The sequence below is a fragment of the Peromyscus maniculatus genome, chromosome 3, assembly GCF_049852395.1.
Source record: "Peromyscus maniculatus bairdii isolate BWxNUB_F1_BW_parent chromosome 3, HU_Pman_BW_mat_3.1, whole genome shotgun sequence".
NCBI classification, from domain to species: Eukaryota; Metazoa; Chordata; class Mammalia; order Rodentia; family Cricetidae; genus Peromyscus; species Peromyscus maniculatus.
In genome coordinates this window covers 20124076-20143349 of record NC_134854.1, presented here as the reverse complement: position 1 = coordinate 20143349, position 19274 = coordinate 20124076, and the positions used below count along the sequence as shown (strand labels likewise).

The following is a 19274-nucleotide window of genomic DNA, read 5'->3' as shown; positions in this document are numbered from 1 at the left end:
CCCAGGCAGCTCACAATTGTTTGTGACTCCAGCTCCAGAGGACCCAACTCTCTCGTCAGGGCAGCACACACTTGAAATGCTTTCACAACCAGACACACATGCATGTGCACAGGCACACAAACACACACATACACAAATTAATTAATTAATTAATTAAAAATTAGAAAGTCTCACTACTTGAATGGCAAAGGCAGGCTTGCTTGAGATGAAGAGTCCTTACGGGAATACTTCTGAACTCAAGTCTCTTCATTACTACTATGTGTCCCTTGCATTGAAGACATTAAAGGGCTCCCCTTTCCATCCTGAATGCTCCTAAACATTCAGCGACAAGGGACCCTACCTGGCCACTTCTGACAGGTCACTGATCAAACAGAGTCAGGCAGCAGCCCAATTCTATCCTCTCTTAAAAGTTACCAGGAGCATGGGCTCCTGGCAGCTGCCACATTCAGCTTGACATAGACAGTGATCCTCTTCCACACAAGCATTTCATATCATCAGGTGTCTGCTTCTAAACTCTATGATTTTCAAGGAGAGGGGAGAAAAAAGTCTATTTCTTGCCTGAAGAGGCCAATTTAAAAAGAAAAGAAAAATGTGACCTCATCTTTTCTTACATGGAAAGTTTCGTGAGGTTAGAAGGGAAATATACCAATATTGGATAGCCTGGGTGATCAAAGTGAATTTACTTAGTGAACCTTATCTTTAAATGGCTCCAGCCCTTGTGCAAGAGTTAATTTACTTGAAGGATTTGCATTCACATGGACAAACTGGTCCATGAGACACAGCCAGACAATGTTCTGCTGAGCTTTAGAACGAGCTGCAGGTTGGTTGCTCAGCCATATCCCAAAGCAATCAGTCCACACATTTCTGACAAGGCAGAACACCCTCAGCCATCTGCTTCCCAGAGTGTCTCCCAGAAGCCCTGGAAGTGGGAAGGTTCGCTGCCACTTGCAAGACAAAGCAAAGCCGAGAGCTGGAAGAGCTGACTGCAAGCTACAAGCTTAGGGCTTGACCCAGCGAGGCTGCCACTGGAAATAAGATATTCCAAGGCAACTTCAGAAAGGGCTGGCAAAGACCTTTCAAAGGCCAAACACTTGTGCGGCAAAGGAGCTGACGGCAGAGCTGACCCAAAGCAATGAGAAATGGTAACAGGCATGAAGATCAGGCTGAGAGATTAGCAGTTTACCCTTCACCTCAGGAACCGCAGCCTGTCTGGGAAACTCTGGCCTTGTACAGGATCTGTGGTCAAACAGAAGCCTTAGTCCACACGTGCTGGTCACGGCAGTGACGCATGTATGAAGGACAGCTTTCCAGTGTAGAAATGTAGACACGATACTTACACAGCCACCAGCAAAAATCTCTGCCGAAAGTGGGACCGAGCCATCTTTGTGCATGAACTTATCTCTCACAAAATCGTTCACCTTGAAGAGAAATATTTAGAGAGGCTGATGAAAAATATAAAGAAAGTCATTAAACACACAATATACATCTGTCAATATACGTTATTTTTTTTCTCAGTTGATTGCACAAATTAACAGATCTTAAAATAGTTTAAGAGAGACTCTTAATAGCATACAGGTCATGTGTGTGTGTGTGTACATACACATATACATACACACACACACACACACACACACACACACACACACACACATATATGACAGGTAAATATATAGGCATACCTGATATTACAGGTAGGAACATAGCCTAAAGAGCCAAAAATTTAAAAATGTCCTGCAGTTACAGTAGCATGAAAAGGGAGACATATTGATAGCAAAGATGAAAACATACATTTTATAATTTAAAACTTGTCTTATAAGTTATAATTAAAAGTCATAAGTCTTTTAACAAGATTTTATTTAAAATAGCATTCCTCACTGAAACCAATGTAGGCTGCTTAGTTTTGTTTGTTTGTTTGTTTCAGCTTAGTAGATATTTAGTATCTAAAAATTCCTCAGGGGGCTGGAGAGATGTTTCAGCAGTTAACAGTGTCTCATGCTCTTTTCAAGGATCCAAGTTCAATCCCCAGCATTGTAAAGTGGCTTCTAACTGCCTGCAATTCCAGCTCTGGGGTGAGCCAATGCCCTCTTCTGGCTTCCAAGAGATACCTGCACACACTTGTAATACATTCACACCTGCATACACTTGTAATACATTCACACTTGCATACACTTGTCATAACTTCACACAGACATAAACTTCTCAGACATACACATTAAAAAATGAGTATAATCTCTGGGTAGGTACTCTAAGCAAATTTAAGAAACAACAATAGTTGTTACATAGTTTTAGACAGAGACTAGCTCTCTCAAAGTTCCGTCATCAAATGACACAAGAAGTATTACAGCGACCAAGGCTATACGGCCCAATCTAAAGCCCGAGTTGAATTTTCTAGGACTCTGAGGCCTTAGGGATGTATACGTAGTATCTCCCCACTCTCCAGACACTGAAAATGGGTACCAACCACCTGCAGGTGAGCTGGGACAAGCTTCAACCAGACCAATGAGCTCTCAGCATCTGGCTTAGAATGCTCCTTGTACATGCTGTAAAGATGCATTCCATGGCATCGGGAGGAAGTGCAAGAGGACATACTGAGAAGTTTGAAATCCTGACACAGCATTCTGGTTCTCTGACTCATGAATTAGGCTACTTGAACCCTACTGGCCTCACTCGCTGTACTCCGAAAATCACACTTTAAACTTTAAGGCGACAGGTGTCCAGCGCCTAGTATGTCAGGTATCGTGAGAACTTCGCTGCTGTGAAGATGAGGACAAGCCACGGCAGCAGCCACCTACAATCATCTCCAAGGCCATTACAACATTTTTGGATGTTTAATGCTCCACAGAGAACAAGGAGAAGTTATGTGTGGCGACTGCTCTGACCATCAAACTAATTAGCATGGTTGAGGGACCACAAACGGGCTGAATCACAGAAGAATACCTGCTAGACTGTTGAGTCTGGGTCTCTGAATAAGAAGCCCCGATTCAAAGACTTACTGTAAGTTTTATGGCCTTCTCCGGGGCGACTCCCAGTAACTGTGGCAGCAAACCTAAAAATCAACAAGAAGCAGAAGCGTATTAAATAAATTAGCATTAACTACACAAATCAACAGCTCTGCAGAGGGGATCACCACTTGAAAACGGGGGCAATCTTTGCTGCAATTTTCTGCTATTACCTTTAATGAGAACACTTGTGATGGAATTTAAGAACCGACTTCTAATAGCCACATCAGCCCTGAGTAAATTCCCTTGCACATTCTGGACCGTTTGCACATTGGGTAAGTCAACAGTGTTAGTAACATAGGAAACCTCATTATCTCGGGAAGGTTGCTCCTTCCCCTCCGCCTCCACCGAGCACACACCTTCCTCTCGCTCCCTCAAGGCCCACAGTGCAGTCATTCAGTCACGAGGACAACTATGACTTCGTGATGGGCGGGAACAAATCAAGAGCATGATCTTATGAAGGCAGAGGCCTTTCTGGGACTTGATAACTGGAGAAAATTAATTTCCAAGTGAGAAACAGAAGGGGCATTGAAAACAAGGGAGAGTGAGCCCTGTGTGCTCGAGACGGATGGAAAATGTGGGCCTGGCCCATGAGAGGAGCGTGTCCGAGGCGAGCACTGGATGCTCCAGCCTCATCAGATGCCGGGAGCCTCAGCCTCACTTGTTCTGTTAGATGAGAAACGAGTAGCGAGTTCGAAGCGTAAGAGTGACGCACTATTGTATTTTTTTTTTCTTTTTCTTGTCTTTCCTTTTTTCTTTTTGTTTCTTTTTTCTTTCTTTTTTGGAGATAGTGCTTCACTGTGTAGACCAGGCTGGCATTGAACTCATGGAGATCTGCCTGTCTCTGCTGGGATTAAAGGCCACTATACCTAGCGCAAATCTATATTTTTAAAACCAACTCTAGCCACTTTGTGGAGACAGGGTAACTTGTGTGTGTGTGTGTGTGTGTGTGTATTCACAAGTACAATTTCAACTCACATACATAAATCTCACTTTCAGTCCATTCTCCGGGGACAAATATAATCACACATGTTCTTAAAGCTGCAGCCTGAGGCCAGAGCTTGCAGTCTGCGGGCTGTATGTCTCCAAACCCATATATGTGCTTGATTGAGTAGCAGAAGTTTTCAAACATAATCCATCCAAGCTCTTTGCCAAGAAAGAACGACAGATCTGACAGCCTTGGGCCTCTTTCTGATGTCTGTTTAAGACAGGTGACATTCTTTTCTTTGGACACAATCTATTCAACCAATTTGCCAAGGTCCCCACCCTACTTTAAGGCAGACCAGTGCCCAGTGTTGGCTTTCATTTTATGTGTCCTGTTGCTATCCTCACAATAGAGAAAAGGATCCTTTTTTGCTCGTGGAAATATGAAAGGGGGGGAATGGGAACTATTCATGAGCAGACCATAACAGCTTTGTGTTTTAGGAAAACACGGTGAGACAGTCCATTTCACTGTGGAACTACATGATAGTGGGGCTGCTGACAGTGAGGAAAATGAAGACACACCCATATAATGTTCATTACGTGCCAGGCACCATTTGAGGTCTCTATTAACCCATTTAATCCTAGAAACCACCCTACAGAGAAGAAATGAAGGTCTTCGGAGCTTAGGTAATGGTGAGCGTTTGGTAAATGGTGAGATGATTTCAAACCCAAGTTCTTCCTGGCCAAGAGTTCATACCAGTAGGCAACACACAATTGTCATGTGATTAACAAGTATCTTCTACGCAGCCTTTGCTGTTCCCTGACACAGCTTGTGGGGGGTGGGGGGTGGGAGGTATGGGGGGAAGTAATGAGGCCTTAGAGCTTGTAATACCTCCTCTGTATTTCCAGATCTTACTGAATTCCTGGGGCTTCTGCTAACTGGATAATACGTAGACTACTTACTAAGAGCTAAGCAGCCAGTGACTTAGCAACCTGGACTCTGTAAAATGGAGCTGGCCCATTAAGAAGCCCTCTCCAGAAGCATGATTGAGTCTTCTTTGAGGGAATGCTTCCCAGCTTGCCCAGGGGCAGAAAAGTGAAAAGAGGCCTCAGATGGTGCAGGGACATTGGCCAGTTGGATGCTAGGCATGAACTAAGGTCATAAGGAAGTAGAAACCACAAATAAGCAACGGTACTGGCTGGGTGGAGCAATGTAGGGGAAAAAAAGAATGGGACCACCAAAAGAGAAAACACAGTCCAGAAAAGGCAGAGCTTGGAGACTGCACAGTGATGGCCTGGCTGCTTTCTGGACCCAGTGAGCCACACAGGCTCCAGGGTAACTGCTGCCCCTAGATCGCCCCAGATTTTGCCTTTGCTGGCTCTCATGTGCACTCGTACTGAAAGTCTCCCCTCCCCTCCCCTCGCTAGCTTGGGGGAAGTTGTGCTCCCTATACTCCGTCCGGACGAGCCAGAGCAGCACTGGAGGGATTGGGAAGAGCCTCCAGCTGGTGCTCACACACTAGCAAGCACTGAGTCTACAGAGCACTTGCCTACCAACCTCTGAAGAGGCAACTTGCAATTTGAAGAAAGGTTCTGTTATCACCCAGTTATATACTAATTTCTCCTAGGAAAATGTGGGCAGATGGCATTTAAACCAATTCTTACTACCCCAAATCTTGATTTTTCTTTCTGCATTCAGGCCAAACCCCCAATATGCTTAAATATGTATTTGCTACATGTATTTTTCTCATCATTAAATCATAGTGCAACCCTGAAGACACTGGGATTAAAATGATGATCTCTTGTCTTCATAACTATCCTGTGAGTCTTCATAACTATCCTGACTAAAACCCAGCCTAGAACTAAATGACCATAGTGTTACATACCATCAGTTCAGCCAGCCTGGAGGCCGGCTGAAATTTGTGCTTCTTGCTATAAATTCAGTGATGTGTTGGGAACATCAAGAAACAAAACAGAAAACCCTTTGTTTAAGATTGAAAATGGAGCAACAAATATTTATTCATGGAGCAACCATCTACCCAATGCTTTCTGCTTGTATCCAGTAGAATGGACTGGAAGGAAGACAAATGGGATGATTCCTCAGGAAAAAAAAAACAAAAACAAAAAAAACCTCAGTTTACAAACAGCCCTACTTGTCCACCAAACTACACATGCTACTCTACTTGTCTATAGATACCAGAAAGAGGACAAAACACCTGAAAACAGTTTGGTAAGTATCTGAGGGCAGGGACCTCAAAGTAGCAGAATAATACTGTGGGGAGAACCCGTTATTCTGCCTGCAGGATGCGGGCTGTATCACAGAAGCAGGGTTATTTGCCTTGGGACTCTGCGAGTCCACCCAAGCTCTCTGGAGAAGAGATCAAAGCAGAATGGAAGGCAGGAATGGCATGTGGAAGGCACTAAAACCTCAAGATCATGGTCCTTTCAAAATCAGCAAGATGACCAGAGACTGTGGCTGAACCACAGATCTAACAATAATGGTTTCATTAGGGGCATATACTGCACACCAGGAATTACATCTGGTTTTTTTTATATACATTAAGATACTGGATTCAAATAATAATCTTATTTGGTGCAATACCACCACTACATCATCATCATCATCATCATCATCATCTCTCAAACCATAAAGAAAATGAGGCTGACTCCCAAGAAGCTGCAGGTCACCTGGCTGTTGGATATGCAGCATGGTTTACCTAGGCAGTCTTGCTCCAACATGTCAGCTCACCTGGTTAGTACATTGCTTATCATATTTGAGTCACACTAAGGAGCATGGACCAAATTCTGTAGACACATGAGGTGGCTTTTAAAATAAAAACCAAGAAGTTCTAGAAGCAGTTGGAGGACATCTGTACGTAGTTTAAAAACACAACAACAAAACTAAAGCAATATAACCAGAGACCGTGTTTCCTCATATTAAATGAAGACCTCCCGAAAAGAACAAAACCAAACAAACTACACATCCATCCCTAAGACCTGAGCCAGGGGCTGGCACTGAGCAAGGAGAGAGGAGAGACCATTCTTATTCTTTACTCTACTACGGCTCCACAGGAAACACACATGACTCCAGGTTACAATATGAGGTTACAGACCAGTCTTGACACTGTCAGCTCTGAGCAAAGACCTCCTGAAGCCATCATAAATGGCCAGACAGTGAAAAGTACAGAGGCGGGACTTGCAATAATTCTTCCTAGACGTGGTCCTCAGAGGAAGGAGGGTAACATGGTTTAGTAAGCCTCCAGTTACCATTCCAGTTACAGCACCTCATTACAATAGCACTTAAAGCTCGGGAACATATGTGTTTGACATCTGGGTAACTCAGCAGAAAAGTCAGGTTTCTAATATAAGATGGTTCTGGTGGTCTCCAGAAATTCATTTTAACCATTCCAAACAGAAACGGGATGTGCGTGTGTTGTTTCTAACTTGTCAAAACAGCACTCCATTTTCCAACTGCCTCAGATGAAATTTATTAGTGCGGTTTCTTTTCTAATCTTCTCTTTTTAACTTAGCTCCATCAGCACACATGGCAATTCTTCCTTGGCACATTTTAATAGAAGGCTGCTAATGCGAGAAAAGATTTACAGGGCACAGAATTAATGCAGTATTTTCTCTTCAAATTTCACGGGTTGAAAATATAAATCACACTGTTCTTCCCCCTTTGAGCAGTCAATGAGAACGGAGCTGGAGGTGTGGGCACGGAGCCCACACCAGCATCCCAAAAGGAGGTTCCTGTGAGCAATGTGCTCAACCAGAGACCTACTACACTGTTCCGTACCAAAGAACTTTTTATAAATACTTCATAAATATTAGGTAATTCTAGAATTTCAGAGTTGGCAAAGGCTGGGGAAAAGCTCATTAACAATTCAAGCCCAGTTAAAGCTTATTTATCCCCATAGTTGGTGGCAGTTAAACGTCAAGGCATAAGCTTTGGAAATGGACAGATCTGGGTTGCATTTCTGGGTTTGTGCCTTTTTCTAGTTGAGAGATCTTTCCTACATTTTGCCTCAAACTCTGCGTTCCCCACCGTTAAAACAAAAATGCTACTTACTATCTACTGTTCATTTTGATAATTTAAAGAACAAATGTATACAAAGCCTAAGACCCTCATCATCTATTTAACATATTCCTAACTGCATGCTTCTTTCCACCTCATCAAGCTGTAGCCTTGCATTGCATCTTATTTCTAAGGGGCAACTCAGGCTGAATAACACTTTTAATTCAGCAGTGGGTAAGGGGTAATAATACAATGCTATCACCATGACATCATGCCTATCTTTGGAAGAGCCCTCCTTAATTGGGGGCACTGGGACTGAGTCTATGGGCCCCACCTACAAAAAATAGCACAGAAATAAAGCGCATCTTCAATTGGTGTTTATTTAAGTCCAAATGCAATCTTTTAGTTAAATATTTAAACAGGTCTCAAGTTCTGCTGGTAAGCAACTGTTGACAGTTGCTCCTTCTTCCTGGGAACCAGACTCCACATAGCGGCTCAGCAGCTTGGTCCATGGCACCCAAGCTATTCAGTGCCTGCAGCAGTACGCACATGGATAGTTCATGTTCATTAACAACTCTCACACCAGGCTCTAGGCTTTTCATGTTTAGCTTTTCTTTCTAGAGAACACACTGCTCAAACTTCCTCCCAATCTGCCACTCTGTCACAAATACCAGGCTCTCTGGAGAAGGCAGTGATCAGAAGTCAGGTTCATCATCCATGGAAACTGTGACCAATGTAACTGCTATTCTAACCACGCTACACAAGCCAAGTAGCTCTATAAAGGCAACAGGGCCTCTAACAAGGAAGGAACTCCGAGCCTAAGGCAGCAAAGCTGTGTTAGTTCGGACAAAGGCCAGCTCGGGAGCGGCCAGCCCCGAGAAAGGTGGACTAGCCTACACATAATAGGGTGGAATTCCGTAGGGAAACTGAATACACCTGACACCCGTGCTCCCTGAAGCCACAGCCTGCACACTTTGAACCCAGTGGCAACCCTGTATTGCCTTACCCTCCTGACCTCACTGTACTTGTCCCCTCGTCCCCAGAGAGCTGCCCCCCCCCCCCCCCCCCCCCCCCGCCTCGCTTTCAACATCAGATTAACCCTCGCTCCGCAGCCATCAGCACTCCATGCAGCCTGCCTTACAGCTTTTCTTCTCAGGCCTTTCTCTCCACACTAGTTGAAGCATTCTTCCCCCCCCCCCCCCGCCCCCCCACTGCAGAGTCTATCTGCTTCTGACTCAGACTGCCCCAGGCAGGAGGCTCCTCCACCTTCCCAAACACACTATCCTGTTTCAAAGCCTCACTACAGTCCACTTCTCCACAGACTCTCAGAGCAGCTACTCCGTGGTGGCTAGATTATGGGGGATACGGGTGGGTAGGAGAGTGGGGGTGGGCAGTTGGGATTTCAACGCTCGTTTATTGGGTTCCATGCTTCATTAGAATTTTTGACCACAGTCTACACTAGGGTTCAGGATGCCTTTGGGAGTCTAAGTATTAAAACATAAAAATGAGTGACATCAATAGAGGTTTAGAAAAAAGCAGGTCTTTTGATGCTTCTCTCTTGGGGTTTCCCAGAAGTAAAGACTGAGGAGAAGCATCATACAGTTTTCTTCAGTTTTGTACAGGAATGCGTGGTAACTTTGCAAATGCTGGCCATCTAGCATCTACACTATGAAGTTTAATCCGTTTCAATCTGAACAAGGACAACAGCCGTTGAAATACTACTGTTCCAGACGTCTGAAACCCATTTGTCATCAATCTCTCCTCCAGGTTACATAAAATCCCCAAACCTGCCAGCCTCCATAACTGGCTCCGCTCACCACTTCCCCTGTGTACCCACTCCTCACCCACCCCGGTCAGCTGTGTCACCTCGATGTCTACGAACGGCTTCCTGAGCTCCCTCGTGAAGAGTATCCAAGTCTTCTGCTCACTCCTGATCTCCTCAGTCGAGTATCTGTCTTTTGATTTCTATAATCTAACATCAGAGAGGAAAATGTGAAGAAGCTGGGTATGACAACTGGACTCAAAGCCCGTTCTGCACAAAATGAGCATTCTGCTGGGCAAAAGTGGACCATGACTCGAGGGAGCTCAGGACGTAACTGCGGTCTCTCCAAAGGCGCACATGTCAATAAGTGATGCTAATAGCGGTGACCAAAACTTCAATGGATTTATTTTAGCGTTATCATTTTGAGGTCTATTTTTATCCACAAGAGTTAAGTATGATGGAGGGCTCTCAGGAGAAACCCACTGAATTTACATCCTCGCAACTACACTGCCATCAACCATAACAAAGAGACTTGGCTTTAACTAGCTGCCCACCAACTTTTTTCTAGAATATCCTGCAATCAATGGCTTCCTGAAATATCACCACAACATCCTCTAGATGTCACCTTGAGAACATGCCAGGATTGAGGATGACTGCTTTGAATCACAAAAACAATTTGAAATAGACTGTACTAAAATTTTGCATGTCTGATTTAATGGGCTAATTTGAATAATTTTTTATTTTTGTAGGGACCGACTTTTATTTTATTATTCATTTTCTAATAAATACTTATCTAAATTAAGGCATGGTTCATACATTGATCGAATTTGCTTTTCTGGGATTTTTTTTTCTTATATTTTTTATTTCAAAAACAAGCTTTAGGGTTCTCCCACCAATAGAAATAGAAATTCTTTAGGAAGCGTCTCTGACGAACTCTGATTTCTCTTGGGTATATTTCCCATGCCTAAAGTCCTCCCAAAACATCTCCCAATGTCGGAGGCTCCTCATCTTACCCCCTGGGCACTGGAGAGGAGAGGGGGTGCCATCAGTTTAAAAGCAGCAACTAGTTATGTCTGGAACGTTAAGAAGATTTGATTATGGATGACTACCCAGCAATTGTTTCTCTTAGACCAGCTCAGACTATGGCAGGCCAATGACTGACTCGATTTGCTCAAGCAGTTCATTCACAGCAAAAGAACTGTCAGGGAATTCATTAAAGTCTCAAACACCTTTGAGTGAGTTAAATCGCTCTGGAAACCTGGGAGGAAACAAAGATTTTTACGAGTGACTTCAGGGAATCCTGGATTATCCACTTAGTCTAAGGGTTAGATGTTCAAAATTTTTTTTTTTTTTTTTTTTTTTTTTTTTGGTTTTTTCGAGACAGGGTTTCTCTGTGTAGCTTTGCGCCTTTCCTGGAGCTCACTTGGTAGCCCAGGCTGGCCTCGAACTCACAAAGATCCGCCTGGCTCTGCCTCCCGAGTGCTGGGATTAAAGGCGTGCGCCACCACGCCCGGCGATGTTCAAAATTTACAAAAATACCCGAGAAGAGGTAGTCATTTTCTTGAAAAGAGAGTCACCTGCACTACAGAGGAGTTTGAACCCAGAGTCACAGGCTCCGAAGGGGATCCTTCTCAACAACCAAGAGTTGTGTGAAAAAATACAGTCCTGGGAATAGAGCAAAAGCCCTCCACTGGGCGCAGAGAGTGGGGCCACAAGCTCACAACTTTAGTTTTTCCAACGCTCCACGGCACTCCCCCGAACTCTACCTCTGTGGAGAAGCCTTCCTGGGGCCCCGGGGCAGGGACCCAGATGTGTGTTCCGATGACTGCCCGGTAAGGTGCAGGGCTGGGGACAGAGGCTGGCAGTTGCCAGAGGAAGGGAAAGGCAAACGAGCCCTAAGCACTGTCAGAATTCTCTGATGGGAACCTGCACTCTGGTTCCACGGGGAATGACTTCTAACTACAAAAACAGCTTCCAGTGTTCCTGTGGTGAGAACAAAAAGAGTGTGGCAGGGAACTATTAACTTGGAATAAAAACATGATGCAGAGGTACCCACTTTCACGGGGGGTTGCCAGCCCAGCATTTGTGAAAGCCAATGCAGAGGTAGTTCTAAACAGGAGAGAGACTTCATTTGTACCAAATTCTCAAATTATCCTATTTAGGAAACATGATCAACTATATATTTTACGGTGGAGAAAAGCTCTATCTCATGCAAATTCTAAAATATGAGAAAATGTCTAATGTTTCATAGCTCACTTATAAATTAGTGATATACTCCAACATTTCAACTACTGCCAGTACAGAGTATTAACAGCAGCAAGTTTATAGTCCCCATTGGACCATTTTCCTCTATAACTACAGAACTTCAAAAAACAATGATACTACATTTAATGTGAAACATACAGGGAGTCGCATGAGGATGCTTTATATAATGATTTTATATATAAAGGCTGAGCTAAGAACTACGTGTCTTTTTATCTCTATTATTTTTAGTAGTGACTATTTCCCATGGGTTACCTACAGTTTCATTTAGTCTCTCTCTGGCCCATTTACACACACAATGATTGTGCACAATGAACTCAAGAGTACTGGACCCTCAGCAGTCCAGAATAGAAATACATCATTTTCAGGGCCTTATTCTTCTTAACTTTAACTATCTATCATCTCTTTGCTCAAGATTCAAATTAAAAACAGGTACTAAGTAAGAGTTTTTTCAGAGTCAACTTTTGTTTTAAAATCCATCCTCTAGCAAAGAAAAACACTCAGGAAGAAAAGAACATAGTGAGTCCCGGTGCTAATCTTATATTCACATTCTACTTATCATCCTGACAAACAGCTCCAGTCCCTGCCCTGAGGGGCTGTGCACCCAAAGCAGGTTAGATAAATGGCTATTTATGAGCCTGGAAACAGGAGAGAGCTGTCTCTTGGTGCCTAGAATGAGCCTCCTCTCTCTATGTCAGCTCGCTCTCCCATCTGGAAGTTAAAAGCAGTGTGTCTTCTCTCTACACCCACAGCTCGATCCTCAAGAGGGATGAACTGTTTTTCACAGCCAGGCACTCAGCTCAAGTGCCCTCTGTGCTCTTCAGTCCATGGGGTCAAAAGGTGAGGTCACCCAGAGAAAGATCTAGATATAACCGAGAATCGGGATGTGCCAGGTGTAGTCACAGAGGCGAGAAGGGGGGCAGAAAGTTAAAACACTGTGTGAGAGGCAGGGTTCCCACAACTGAAAAGGCACCCCTACCATTAATTTCAATACCCATAAAAGTATTCTGCGAAGCAACATCAAGACTTGACAGCTGCGCACACTAGAAATTCAAAGTGTTCCTTTAAATCACCACCACCACCACCACCACCACCACCACCACCACCACCACCACCACCACAGGTGCAGGTAAGGTGGTATTTTTGCCTCAGTTACTGTAGAGCAGTAACTGTGACATTAACCTTGTACTACCTGGGAGCCATTTTATTTGAAAGGTTGTTGTCACCAAAGAGGAAAAGCATTTCAAATGGAAGGTGGTGACCCTACAGGGGTCATCATTAATCATCTAGGGTCAAAGACCTTCCCAATTGTAATAGGAGGCAGGAGGCAAGGGAAAAAAGAGAGAGAGAAGATCAAAAGGCCTTTGATGAGGGGTATCTCCCAACACAATGGCACCTGCAGGATGGAGCTTCTAGGCAGTTGGAAGCCCCCAGCTTCTAAGGTGACAGGGTTTTTGTTCATTAACTCAGCTTACTCAGGAGACTAAAGTCAGCAGGTGGCAGAAGAGGCCTAGAGGTCTCTCTCTCTCTCATGGCTGTCACTTTCATCCTACCTCAGCGGAGTACAAGGCACTCTTTGCTTCTCCAAGACCAAGCACTAGGATCACGAGGAGGGAAGAGTTGCCGTTCGACAAATGGCAAAGGGCCCACCATGAACCACCTTCCAGTTCTGCATCGGAGCTTAGGAAAATGCACAGAGCTGCTCTGTGCAAAAGGCAAGCACAGGCAGAAAGCTGGGGGTAAGGGCATTGTCTCCACAGGCCAAGCCTGATAGAACAGAAGGTTTGTGGGACCCTTCGTTAGTAGTGATGCACTTTTTCCTCCTGTTAACACTGTTTAATAACCTTCACATGTAAAAGAAGCAGGCGGACCGAGAGAATGCCATGGCTATGTGTGAATCAAATCCATCAGATGGAGGAAAGGGGCAACTAATTCAGGATGTGGTGGGCAAGCAAGGCTCCGGTGAACACTTGGTTATCTGCCTGACAAGTGTTCCCTGATGCAGGACTAGTCTTTGCGGCATCTACAGCAGGAATATTCGAAGGCCTTTAGTGGGTGCTTGACCTCAGACACTCCAAACCTCATACATTCCACTCTTCCTATATGTACATACCTAAGGTAAAGCGGGATTTACAAATATGACAGAGCAAGAGGTGAGCCACAATAACATTAATAAAACAACCCTAAATATGTACTGCTGTTAAAGGGGTGTGAATGTGGTCTCTCTCAAAGTCTCTTAGGGTGTCTGTCCTCACTCTTCCTGGGATAATACAAGCTGATATGAGGCCTTGGTGATGTGAGAAAGAGAGGGAATGACTGAGTGATGTGGCATTAAGATACTACTGACCTGAAGATGAGTGAGGCCAATCAAAGGCTGCATTTGGGTGCAGAAACATGAGTGAGTCCATCATGTTCCTCAGACTAGTATACTATTTACAGTTTGTGAGTTGCTTATTTCTGGAATTTTCTAGTCTGTATTTTTAGAGCACGGTTGACCATGAATAACTGAACCCATGGAAAGCGATACCATGGAATGGGGACCACTGGACATTCCAGGAGATTCACAAATCTCAAGCAAGCTGTGTCCTGTTCCTAGGATTCGTTTCCCTGGTCGATGGTGGAATACTTCAAGAACACAAACAATAAGCCTTTCAAAAACTCACTAAAAATATGTATAAAAATAATTTATTATTTTAAGAAATAAAACACACAACAGAGCAACAGGAACGGCTTTCAGGCTATGGGCTGTTTTGATTAGCCATGCCCTGGATGCCTACAGCTACGCCCATTAGCATGGATAATTGAGAATCTGCTGGATTTCCATTTTAACACAGTCTCTCTAATTCATTTCAGGCACTGAGATGGGAAAGCGAAACCTTGGCCACGATTCCACTCACACAAATGCAGCGCCGCACCGCTCCACGCCGTACTCACCTCTGTACAGTCCGAAGAAGCCTTCGTAGCGGAGCACTTTCTTGAAACAGTCAAAGCTGTTCTTGTACATGAGCTCCCCCACAAAGGAGCCAGTCGACCGCTGGTTCTGCATTCGAGTCTTCACAAGGTCAATAGGATACACAGCGGTAGCTCCAACGGCTGAAATTAAGTAATACCGTTATCTCAGCCGGAATTAAGGTGAGTTGGGGGAAAGGAATAGGTGGACAAAAATTAAAGAAAGATTTGAAAACAGATTTTTTTTTTAATGCACAGAATTAGTGAACTACCTTTCTATACTCTTATTTGTAGATTTTTATTCCAATGCCCCCTGGAAAAAGGATGTCACTAGAGTTTAAATTAAAAGTATATCTGCAAAGTCTAACCTCAGAAAAGGGAGAGAAAACCATCACTTGCAGGATGCTGACCATGTGAAAGTGTAGGAAAAGTCCCCTCTGCTCTGGTCCCCCCTAACAGGCTGGTAACTGACTTGGGGATGATGCTGAAATGAGGGAGGCAGGAAACAGGAGGAAAGACCACAGGACAACACAGAAGCGACAACTTGACACTCATCCGTGACTAACCTCCAGCAACAGAACCCAGACCAAACCTGTAGGCTGACTCTGCCACCTGGAGAAGAACTGGCCGTGCGACATCACCTGAGGCCTGCTGCTTCAGTAGGCAGCACAGTGGCAAGCAGGAAGCCCAGGACAGAGAGGGGACAGAACAGAAACATGCATGGTTAGTTAACATATCACTGGCTGAACTCTACATCTAATACAAGTGAAACAGAAGGACAAAATGAGATCCCAGGTCATCAAATGCTTATTAATAATAGGTGTTTGGCTACTAAGCATGACTGAAATTGCATTGGGACATAAAATCATGACATGAAAAATAACATTATGAACCATTTTTCAGATGTTCAGTTCTCATTATTGTTCACAGAAACGTCAATGTAAAAATACCAAGGAGACATCATTCTTGATTAATCAAACTGGCTAGGCTTTTTATTTGAAATTTGTTTGGGTTTTAAATGGTAACACTCAGACTAGTAAGAACTGATAAAAATATATACATATACATCCAAAAATTTAAAATAAATGTAATCTCGAATGCTGAAATACTTTCTTGAAATTAGGCAAGAAACAACAATGAAAAACCAGGGAAAAAAACAAGGATTGGGCTCTTTAAAAAAGCAGCACCCCAAGAGCAAAAATTCTGGAAATACACTAACTGACCAATAATAGGTTTAAAATCCTACACTGATGGGCAAGGAGGCACACATCTTTCATGCCAGGGGTTGGGAGGGTGAGGCTGATTTCTGTGAGTTCAGGGCCAGCCTGATTGACATATCAAAGTCCAAACAAACCAGAACCACACAGTGAGACACTGTCTCAAAAATAAATAATAAATAAATAAAATAACAATCACTTTTAAAACAGAAGTATATCATTTAAAATGGTATTTCCAAAGAAGAGTTGATGTTGGTTAAAAAAAAATGTTCACAAAACTTATTTTATGAAGAAAACATAAGGGGTTGGAGAGATGGCTCAGTGGTTAAGAGCACAGGCTGCTCTTCCAGAGAACCCAGGTTCAATTCCCAGCACCTCCGTGGTAGCTCACAACTGTCTGCAGCTCCAGTCTTAGGGTCTGATGCTGACACCAGCCACACATGTGGTACACAGATGTAATGGAAGCGAAACACCCACACACATAACAATAAATTAATAAGTTTTTAAAATGAAAGAAAACAAGTTGAAAAGAGCATGGTGAGTGGGCAAGTATTGTGATATTCCTTTTACCTTTATGAAATGCTTGAAATACTTCATGGCATTTTCTCTACGTGTGTGAGTGTTTTGTCTACTGTATGTGTATGCACCACATGAGTACCCGGTACCCACGAGGTTATAGAGTCTCCCAGAACAGAAGGTAAGGATGGTTGTCAGCCGCCGTGTGAGTGCTGGGAACTAAACCCAGGTTCACGACAAGAGCAACAAGTGCTCTTTGTAGCCCAGCCACTCCTCCCGCTCTTCGTGGTATTGAAAAGAAAATGAAAGAGTAGAATACGAGCCGGGCGGTGGTGGCGCATGCCTTCAATCCCAGCACTCGGGAGGCAGAGCCAGACGGATCTCTGTGAGTTCGAGGCCAGCCTGGTCTACAGAGTGAGATCTAGGACAGGCACCAAAAACAACATAGAGAAACCTTGTCTCAAAAAAAAAAAAAAAAAAAGAGTAGAATATGAAGTCTTTTGTTGTTGTTAAGATTACTTGTTGATACACACACATATAAAATTAATACTAGTATTTTCTCATTTCTATTACCTAGTGACACTCAAAATGTTTACAATGGCCATAACTAGATGGGCAAATTATAGGTGATTGCAAAAACTTTCTCCACATTTGGGCCATCTTCCTAAACTCTGCATTTCTAGGCAGGCAGCTGTCTGCTGTTGTTCTTGTGACCTGCTATCTTTCACAATTCGGAGGCCGAAACATTTTAGAATGTTGTACTACCCTGTCAGTGTAAATAAAGTATTAACTTTGTCCCACAGAGTTGTCAAGTAAGGGTGACATACAGTCAGCACCAAATAATACCTGTTGAATGAATAAATACATTCAATAACATTTGTTTTCAAAAGGCCTGATAATTAACATCAGCGAACAATGAAAACAATCACCAACCTCAGCTACCAACGCACTGAATTTTAACGGCTGTCAATGCAACACAATTCCAATACAATGAGATCATTTGAAATCTTCAGTCATTTAACCGAAAACAGCTTTGCGTAGAAATGTGCATGTCTAAGAAGGTAAAACATTCCTTCTGAAAATACCATGAGTTGTCTCCAACTCTACCCCCGTACTCTACCTTCAGGGTGACAGAAGTATTCAAAGGAGGAACATTATTTTATTTGCATTGATGAAAACATGTGATACTAAAAATGTTCTGGCATCAAAATAATGAATGAGAGCACTTTCAAGATACCACAGGAAGGGACCTGCCCTTACTGCTGACTCTTCCTCTAGAGGACAAACCAAATTGCAGGTTCCATTTAACTTTTAGAAGCTACAAAATGCAGTATGTTCTTCAAATGACACAGGGAAAGGAGTCCACCTTCATGGCTCCCCGTCTAGGACAAACCCCGCAAGAGCTATAAGGTGCTGGGATACATCAACTGGCCCACGGGTAGATGGCCTGCCTTGTTTGAATTTGTCAGGAGCAGTGGGGTCCATGCAGTAGAAACCACACTGGGTTTCAGGTAGGGTTGCTATCAATTGATCGAAAACCTCTGAGCATCAGCCAGTCACTTCCGACTGTAGCGGAGTTCATCAGACTCCTCTAACCCTTTCGGAGCCGGCACCAACAAGCACCCCTCACGAGCCCTCCAAAGCTGCAAAGGGCGCAGAGGGAAAACGGAGAGGCGCTGCTGCCAGGGGGGAAGCAGATCTGAAACAGCCCCTCTGCTTTCCTTAATCCCCAAATTTCTACAATAGCTGGTAGCATGCAGACGAAGAGATAATTATCTCAGACACAGCGTCTGAAATCAAAGGGAGGAGAGAGCAAGGCTGCTTCCACCTCTGCCCGGGATTACACAGTTCTTTCTGCTGCACCAGGGGGAATCGGCTTCCTCTTTTAACCACAGCCAGCTGCTTTCCCAGAGGTGCCTAGTTAGGATTTACTGAGCACACACCCACTCCCTTCCACTTCCATGCCTCACACAAAACTCACTGCCGCCTCTGGGTGGAAGGAGCTAAGGGAGGAGGGGTCCTGGCTCCAGGCCTGACAGCCCTAAAAATGCAGCCCGAGTCAACCCATTGTGGTCAAACTGGCGTCTCTGTACAGACCCAGAGCTCCAAGCCAAAAACAGTTAAGTCTCACAAGATTCGAGGATGGCTTAGCCTTAAAGGCGGTCTTTTTCTAAAAACGACGCTCTGTCTGTTCATGGATTTATTTTACAAGTGCCATGCAGGCAAAGCACATGCAATAGGCGGGCTCTCTCTGTCCCAGCTACAGAGACGAGCAAGGGTTAAGCGAGGAGGTCCCATGTCTTAAGTTTCTGACTCCCACAACTCCAAGACATGGGCTTCTGTTAACCATAAAATAAAATTTAGCATTCCTAACATTGTTTCCACATAACTTATGAATCCTTTCACAGAGAAAATGGGTCTAAAAGCCTCTGAACTATGACTCCAGACTAAACAAAATTATCTCATTTTGATACTCAGAAGGAACGGAAGGCATGGCTGTGAGACAATGCCCTGACAGTGCCCCGCTGAGGAGCAAAGACAGCTTTCATTTAGCCACGCCAGATGCTTCAGGGGACAGTCACAAGAACCGGCGCTCCATGCCCACGCCCCTCAGTACCAGATGGAAGAAA

At 44.0% G+C, this 19274-nt stretch overlaps 1 protein-coding gene across 2 annotated transcripts in view; it reads right to left on the bottom strand.

The window, feature by feature from the left end:
* Positions 1–19274, bottom strand: part of Slc25a13 (solute carrier family 25 member 13) — a 181997-nt gene that overhangs the window by 54167 nt on the left and 108556 nt on the right. Inside the window, exons 10-13 of one of the 2 annotated variants that reach the window (XM_006986884.4) lie at positions 15478–15562; positions 14897–15055; positions 2994–3046; positions 1338–1418 (exon numbers count right to left, since the gene is read on the bottom strand). In XM_006986884.4, coding sequence (XP_006986946.1) covers positions 1338–1418; positions 2994–3046; positions 14897–15055; positions 15478–15562 — 378 coding nt within the window. Of the gene's footprint in view, positions 1–1337; positions 1419–2993; positions 3047–14896; positions 15056–15477; positions 15566–19274 lie in introns of both variants that reach the window. The other variant, XM_006986883.4, reaches the window with a different exon arrangement.